The sequence below is a fragment of the Stylophora pistillata genome, chromosome 9 (assembly GCF_964205215.1).
Source record: "Stylophora pistillata chromosome 9, jaStyPist1.2, whole genome shotgun sequence".
In the NCBI taxonomy this organism is placed as follows: Eukaryota; Metazoa; Cnidaria; class Anthozoa; order Scleractinia; family Pocilloporidae; genus Stylophora; species Stylophora pistillata.
In genome coordinates, this window is record NC_142527.1 from 31959338 (window position 1) to 31967105 (window position 7768).

General features: G+C 40.7%; 2 protein-coding genes across 6 annotated transcripts in view; one reads left to right on the forward strand and one right to left on the reverse strand.

The window, feature by feature from the left end:
- The window catches only part of LOC111334412 (protocadherin Fat 4), a 21968-nt gene extending 18443 nt beyond the window's left edge, over positions 1-3525 (forward strand). For both annotated transcript variants that reach the window (XM_088732853.1, XM_022940128.1), the window contains 2 exons: positions 171-406; positions 931-3525. In XM_088732853.1, coding sequence (XP_088588979.1) covers positions 171-406; positions 931-2946 — 2252 coding nt within the window. In that variant the 3' untranslated portion in view covers positions 2947-3525. The remainder of the gene's footprint in view (positions 1-170; positions 407-930) is intronic.
- A 377-nt stretch (positions 3526-3902) lies between these two features.
- On the reverse strand, positions 3903-7752 carry LOC111334413 (uncharacterized). 4 transcript variants are annotated; one of them, XM_088732861.1, is made up of 7 exons: positions 7459-7752; positions 7040-7132; positions 6377-6534; positions 5635-5734; positions 4663-4784; positions 4440-4511; positions 3903-4181 (listed from the first exon to the last, which is right to left on the reverse strand). In XM_088732861.1, the coding sequence occupies exons 1-7, from the start codon at positions 7699-7701 to the stop codon at positions 4100-4102; spliced, it is 870 nt and encodes a 289-aa protein (XP_088588987.1). In that variant the 5' UTR covers positions 7702-7752; the 3' UTR covers positions 3903-4099. The 4 variants fall into 4 exon arrangements, with proteins under 4 accessions (XP_088588987.1, XP_088588986.1, XP_022795867.1 ...); XM_088732860.1 differs by having other exon boundaries at positions 7040-7135; XM_022940132.2 differs by lacking the exon at positions 4440-4511.
- Positions 7753-7768: the final 16 nt, after the last annotated feature.

Genomic DNA, 7768 nt, shown 5'->3' on the forward strand with positions numbered 1-7768 from the left:
TATCAGAGCTAAGCCTCACACTGTACGACAAGGGCTTTTCTTACATTTCAATTGACACCAGTTCATCTTAATATCAGTGAATTACAATTGGATGGAGTGGGAGTTAGAAACATGTATTATCAGTTTATTGTTGATCGATTCCAATCGTCCGTTCGTCTTGCCCATTACAGCGTTAATCCCGGTGAAGTTTGGCTTGGACAGCTTCTTAGAGCTGCAGTTTAAGGACAGTTACCGTCGTGAGCAGCAGCGAAAAGAAAAAGAAAGAATCTCGTCTCGGAGGAGACGAGCAGTTACTTTCCACCAGGAACAGTTCTCATTCAGATTCCGTACTCGGAACATGAACGGCCTTCTCCTTCTCGCCAGTGATTCAACCACAGCTGTGTCCTCCGGCTACACTGTATTGGAGGTAAGCTAGTTTGCTATCTTCTCAGAACACAGAACAGTTTTGATTGCAATGTTTTCTCTTTTCCCCCGTGAACTGAGAAGGCATCGAAGTCCAATCAAACAAGACTCACCGAGACTTATGCCATGGACTGTTATGCACTTGTTGCCGTATGAATTTCTTTGTCCTTACTTCTCATGGAAGTTCTTCCTTGCCTTGTTAGTGTTGCCACGGCATTTTGACCAGTGATGAATTTTCAGCTTCTTTAAGATCTTGCGAAAACACACTTACTCGTTATTCTCCCATGCTGACAATCGCTTGCGTTTCCTGTTGATTCTCTTAGCGTCTGTTCATGTTTTTAGTTGAATGGTATTAGTTTGAAGATTACGTGTTGTAGTTTTGCGCATGTTTCCAGGTACCAAGTTGTTTTCATGAAAGGCGGCGTCCCTGTGGAAACTTTTAGCATATTTGGAACATTTACTATGCTCACTTGTAGCCTATACCGCCCAGAACTTAATTTCGCTGATGTTCTTTTTGTTTCCTGGCAGATCAAATCTGGCAATCTCAAGTACAGCTTCGGAAATGAGGGTAACGTCGCCAGCTTTGAAGTCGAATCTTCCAGTGTGTCTGACGGCGAGTGGCATAACGTGACAGTCAGTCATGTTGATAAGAGCGTGACAGTCACGCTAGACGGTGACCCTCGGACAAATTCATTCGCAAGTCCAGCGCACGATTTTCTTGGTAAGAACATAGGGATCTGGTTCCTGGGTGGTTACGATTCGTCTATGTCGGGCTTGAAGTTGGCAAATTTCTCCGGCTGCATGGAAGATCTAAACATCGACGGTTTACACGTGTCGTTCTCAGGACCAAATAAGTTCGCTACAATTTCTTCTCAAGGTGGTTCAGTTGACGAGGGATGTGGTGGCGGAAGTTTCTGCTCCTCTGTCACCTGCTCAGACGCCGAAAAACCTTATTGCTTTGAAGAATGGGAACTAGCTACCTGTATCAGCGACAAGCAATGTAAACCGAATCCTTGCGGAAAGAATGGGACCTGCCAGCCGCAGAAAGACGGGAGCTATATTTGTAAGTGCAACGGAGAGATTGGAGTTTGCGTGGCAACCTCTGGTCCTAGAGGCGGAGATGGTGACGACAATTCACTAAGCACTGGAGTCATCGCAGCTATAGCTTTCTTTGCAGTGTTGTTAATACTGATCATCGTGGCAGTGATTTTCGCTCGTCGGTTTCGACGTCGTCAAAAGGCTAACGACAAGACGGTAACGGAGGGTTTTGACGCAGCTGTCACCGGGACTGAGTTGACTGCGGATGTACAGGACGCCTCACAGAGAACCTCTCCCTCGCATAGTAGTGATGACAGCGGTGTAGTGATTCGTAATCCGAGTCAGAAGTCGCTGACTGATTTGCGGCCGGCTACCCTTCAAAACGGCAAGGACATTGTGATACACAACGTCGGAGCTCCGGAAGATTATCAGATCAAACTTACGAGATCCCAGGAGAAACTCGACCCAGGATTCTCCGAATCCGACGGGGAATTTATCATGCGTAACGATGTGGCTTTGAATAAGGAAGTGCCTGTTGGTCTTGGAGATGTATCAAGGCTGTCACGAACGCCGAATCATCGAAGCACACCACTGGAAAAGGACCACATACGATCGGCACCGACAAATAATCGATCGAGGAATCGTGAGCGGAAAATTCCGAACCCTCACTTTAGGCATGGCACGGACAAGCGGCAACCGTTATCTAGAAGTATCCTGGATCCAAGATTGCGTGTACCCTCCACGCAGCCAACGAAATCTTCGCGACGCTTTCGAAAAGGTTCGCTGGGTTCTTCGAGCAGCGACGAACCTGCGGACTTCTCCGATGCCGGTCACAGATCCGATGATAACAACTCTGAAAGACTAGAACACTATGATATTGAGGTAGCGAGCCTTGGCTATAGTGAAGTGTCTTACCAATATGATCCAAATATGTTCAAAGACCATTCGTTGAACCGCCAAGAACCACGAGGATTATCAGCAGTAGAAATCGAGAAACTTCGAAGGCAAGCACCATCAGGAAGCTTACTCGATGCTGTGTCCTCAGTAAGTGACGAAGATGCCCCGACAATCGATAAGTTGTCAAGCGTTCTCGAAGTTCCCGACGCCCCCGACACTTCTAGCGAGAGTTCCGACGATACTTTTACGTGTAGCGAGTTTGAATACGACAACGATGAACCCAGCCGAGAAGATAATGAACGTGGTAGTATGATATTCTCCAAGCTTGTCAATGGGGATGGGGAGAACGAAAATACTTCGAGGAGAGAACCGAACGAGGGACGAGCGTCAAACCGAGGATCACTAAGTACTTTGAATCTGAGCGATGATGAAATTTTACCAAACGCTTTGAACAATAAACCAACGAATGGCAAGAAAGATTTATTCAACTGGGATGATGTGTTAAACTGGGGTCTGAGGTATCACAATCTTCGCGGAGTGTATAAAGACATTGCACAGCTGAAAGATTCTACGAATGCTACAAAGAACAAGGACGAAGAGTATGTTTGATAGAGCAAGAGATGAAGTTATTTTCCTAGGGAACATTTTATTTATTTATTAAGAAAAGGTTTGAATTTACCAAGCCAAGTGAGCCAAAAATGGTGTATATAGCAATATAGCGTGTTTTTAGATTACTGTACGAGAGAAAAATGTTTGACTCAGATAGAAACTTTACAGATGATGCTTTTAGATGAGTTTGGAGTTTTTTTTTAAAAAATTGTATTAAGTTTTCTGTGAAGACGAGAACAAGGAAATTATTTATCCACTGAAAACTTCAATTTGAAGCAATTTTCAAGGGATTTAAAGCTCTTTTACCATACGTTTTCATCATTACGTTACGTCTCTCTCGTGTTACTATACTCTTAGCGTTTTCAATGGTCACAGTCCTTTATTATCCTAACATGTTGTTTTTCGTTCTTTTGGATCGACGAATGACATTAACTTGGGGACTTACCTGGGTTTGTTTTTATACGATCTGCATGTGTTATAATTAAACGGCTTTTACCACTCGCAGAATACAAAAAAGTTATATTTGTAAAAAATGAGCGCGATCGTTGATGAATGCTGATTAAAGTATGTTTTGTATGAGTTGTGTGTAATGAGAATCGATCATTCTTACCGATAATATAATTTTCCGAGGCCTTTAGGAGAACCATTCGCGCAGTGCTTTTTCATTTTTTATGATAAAATTATAAACCAATTTTTGGTGTCTAAATCTATTGTCACTTTGTAAGCCCATTTCGGTCAGCATCCAAAATGGGCGCCGTGTTTTGGCGTTTATCAGGCGAGACGAGGCCAGCATGTGCGCGGGTAGCGAGACACTTGGCTCGCGCTCGCTTCCACTTGCCTGAAAAAACGCCCCCCAAAAAATGGCGCCTGTTCTGCAAGCTACACTTTAGTTAACGGGATGCCCCTTTGAAGAATACACCACATTCATCCGCAAGTTATTCATCCACACGAGTATAAATATTTCAGTCCTTTGGTCCCTTTTTTATTTCTCGTCCTTGGAACTCAAGGACCAATGTGGTTGTTCTGTCTTAGCCCCCATTAAGCCTTATTTTATTATATCTTTATGGATGACGAACTTTTGCAATACAACAACTTCACGACTAGAAGATTGCTCCTCTGGCGAGTACATCTGACAGTCCTCGATCAGTTTCGTTTACCATTTTTCGCTGTTTTTTATTCCCACGTTTAGACTGATGAAATATCTCAATTCTGACAATCCTGTCTTCTCTGTGGAACTGAAAAACAAGGATAATTTGCTTAACAATGCAAGCATCTTAGGTTGCTGATCATTTCCTTCATTCTCATAATCTACATGAACAATTTGGCAGTTATACTGTAAAGAGAAATCAGATGCTGATCACTCCTAGGATTTAAAGAGTTAATCAATATATTCCTGATGCTAGATTGGTCTGGTCTCAGAAAACTGCGGTGTCTGCAAAAAGACTTTCCTAAGAGAGAAATTAACCTAGTCACCCCAACAAAAATTTTGTTACCTCTGGCATAACCATTCATTTTCATAGCTGGTGTTTAGTATGAGTGTTGCCCGAAAATGAAGATGGCAAAACCTAAGTAAAAACAAGCAGATATGCCTCCTCAGTGTTGAAGCTCAACTGCTGAAAACTCCCACATGAACTCTGGTCGCAAAAAAAGGCAATGGCTTAACCTTCAAGCATCTTTGCACCACAGTACTTTTTATTTTCACTTCTGTTGTCTCACCTTACAGCAAAAACATGGGGAAAACAATTGTCTAGTGAAAACTGTTCTTTGATTTTGTAGACTGCTTCAATTACTTCCTGGTGTCTTGGCTTTGGAAGTTTGTCCATTTTTGTCAAAATCACCTAGGAGTCACAATGTTACAGGAGCTATGAAAATTAAGAAATAAGAAATAGGACTACACATTAACAAACTACCATCTCCCACAACTGTTAATATTTTTGGTCATGCACTTTATTCTTCAAATATTTGGCTGCAAATCAAATAAATTTTTCTCTTTGGTCAATTTTTCTGGGGTTTCATTAAAAGCCAGTGACTGGCTCTCAACTACCCTATACGACCCCCACTGCCATCTGTTTCACCCTGATATCAGTTAAAAAATTCTCCATACTCATCTCTATGCATTTCCTTTGGTAATGACAAGGAGAATTTGTTTAACAATCAAAGCATCTTTGGTTGGCGATCATTTTTATTATTCTCATGATTTTACTAAGTGATTCAGCAGTAATTACAGTAAGGAGAAATTAGTTGCTGGTCACTCTGAAGATTTTAAGGGTTATTTTGCCACCAGGCTATCCTGTTTGGGTTTTGCCTCATGGCCCCTTTTCCATGTGCAGCTGCCTATGACACCATCAGCAGCTGCATATGCAAAAAGTGAATAAAACCCTTGCATTGTTATCTACTAAAAAAACAGCAGTGAGCTCATTTTTTTTCCTAAAATATTTCATTATCCTCATGAAAATTTTTACTTAATGTGTATAAATCAAGTTCAACACAGATTTCTTTTGTGACTCCAGGTCAAGAGGCACAGGTCAACCTATTATGTTCTTGGGCATACTTCTCTTGCACAGTGTCTCTGAAGGGCAGTGTCTTGCATGGGTCCTTGTGTCCCATTCACACCAACCCTATTGGGTCTACAACTTGTATGAGTCATACCCAATAGCACTGTTAAAAGAAAAAACAACAAAAACTTACTTGAAAAGGACCACCAAATTCTCCCATCATTTCAAACGCAATGAGATCGTTTTTCTTCACTCCAACTTTTCCATCAATCAGAAGACAAACACTCCTCAACCTGATGATAATCAATATCAATAACTATTAATGATATCATTAATAACACAAATATGTATATCAGTAAGTTCTTTTGTGTCTCTATGTATCATCTACAAAAGAAGCATGAGGTGCTAATACCTATTAAGAAACCTGATTTTTCTTTGTTCTGTCAGTAACAAATGTCTGAAACACGTTATCATTTCTACTGAATGTGTATAACTCAAGTTCATCACAGATTTCTTTAGTTTAATAGGTAGAGTAACTGGAATTGCAGTTGGTGCTGGCTGGGGTCTGAATCATCACAGTGGAATCAGTTTTCTTTCTCAAACACTTGTGATGAATTGTTGAGAATTAAAACATCTCTCTTACAAAGTTTAAACAGGTCAAGGGTAGAAACCCCTGAGAATCATTGATTCTCAACATTTGATATTACATGGCTATGATCTCGATTAACCTCTTCATCACTTAGAGTAATTGGCTTCTAATTTCTCCGTACAGCATCATTTGTGAATCTTAAGTTAGAAAAAAGGAAGGAGATGATCACTAAGAAGCTTCTGATTATCAAAAAAAATTCTCTTTTCCAGTATTGAAGAAAGTGTAAAGAAAAAAGTGTGGAGAATATGAAAGCTAATATAGGTAACACTTGAAAGGTTTCACTTACTCTTTTCCAGCTCGTTCTTTCAGGTATGTCTCTGCAACTTTGACAAAGTGCTCAGTTCCCCGCTTGCTTCCAAGACCCTCCACATGACCATAGCCAGGAAGATCCACCAGGTACATTTTAGAATTGATGTTGAAAAAGTTGATAAGCCTCGTATGTCCCTGTTAAGGGAGGGATGTAAAATCTCAAATATTAATAATGGAAGGAAAAAGATCTCCTTCAAATCAAAAACAGCATTGTAATTAGTTGGCTCAACATAAACAGCTGTTCAAATCGTTTGTTTTTAGACGTAGTTAGAGGGTCTGTGAATTACAGGAGTGAAGTAGAAACATAAGCGGGTGAATGTTGCTAATAAAAGTAAACACAACTTTGGGTTCCTGGCTCCATTGTGAATTGATGACTCATTGAAGCCGACCATGGTATGAATTCTCGTTCCAAATTGTCAGGTATTCCCTGAGAAAACAGAGGGAGAGGTATGTACAAAAAGCCACCAAGACCTTCATTATGCAGACCTCTTTAATTAGCAGCCAGAAATTCCCTGCAGAGAAACTGCAAGTAAGGTGTAGAATTTGTTCCAATACATTTGTATATACTGAACCAATCTTCATGCCTGCACCCTCAGAAAACAGACAGCTATATAGATGTAGTAGGTTTCAAAAGACATACTGGCTTTTTTGATGTCCTCACAAGCTTGTTCCTGTTTAAGATTGCATTTATAAGAGATGATTTACCAACACTTGTTCTTCCAATAAATGCAACCTGCTGGTGAAAGAAGTAAACCAAGAGTTATCTAAGTATATACTAGTTGTAAAATTATTTAGATTGTTTTTATAAAAGGTTCCATTATTTCCTGTTCAGATTTGGAATGGATTGACAATTGCCAGTTTCATCCTTCCCCTCCCACATGCCCCAGTCTTCACCACAAAGAAGTGACTCACATCCCTGCTGTCCAAGATTACAAACTAAGGCATTTACTTACAATTTTTATGAATAGCTGTTGTAAGGTATTAGTTGCAATATAACTGGTGCTTAAATAAATCGGAATATCTGGTCGAGTATGTATTGAACGTTACACAAGACATCACCTCGGGTAACTTAAGTCTAGGAGCGTCCTCCAGTTTGAGAGCAGACCCTTGGAAAGAGGCTTTAGGGCCAATCAAATCAAATTCTTTGTCTGCTCTATCTAAAGCTCTTTTGGTTGGGTTGAAGCCTGCGTTATATCCTTGAATACCAGGTACGACATGTTGACAGTAGGACCTCCATATTAAAAGACTGAACGATTTCGTATGACAAGTCAAAAACCGCATAAAATCTCCTGACCCAGGCATACATGTAGGAAATAAGTTGTTGAGCTGTGAAAGCGGTGCCTAATTTGAAAATACTGCGCCTGCAATC

Coding starts and splice junctions, on each gene's coding strand:
- LOC111334413 (XM_088732860.1), bottom strand. CDS start 7,701: ATGCCTGGGTCAGGAGATTTTATGCGGTTTTTGACTTGTCATACGAAA. Junction 4,512..4,662: donor CCCCATGTTTTTGCTGTAAG/GTGAGACAACAG, acceptor GTTTTTACTTAG/GTTTTGCCATCTTCATTTTC. Junction 4,182..4,439: donor AATGAATGGTTATGCCAGAG/GTAACAAAATTT, acceptor CTTGTTTTTCAG/TTCCACAGAGAAGACAGGAT.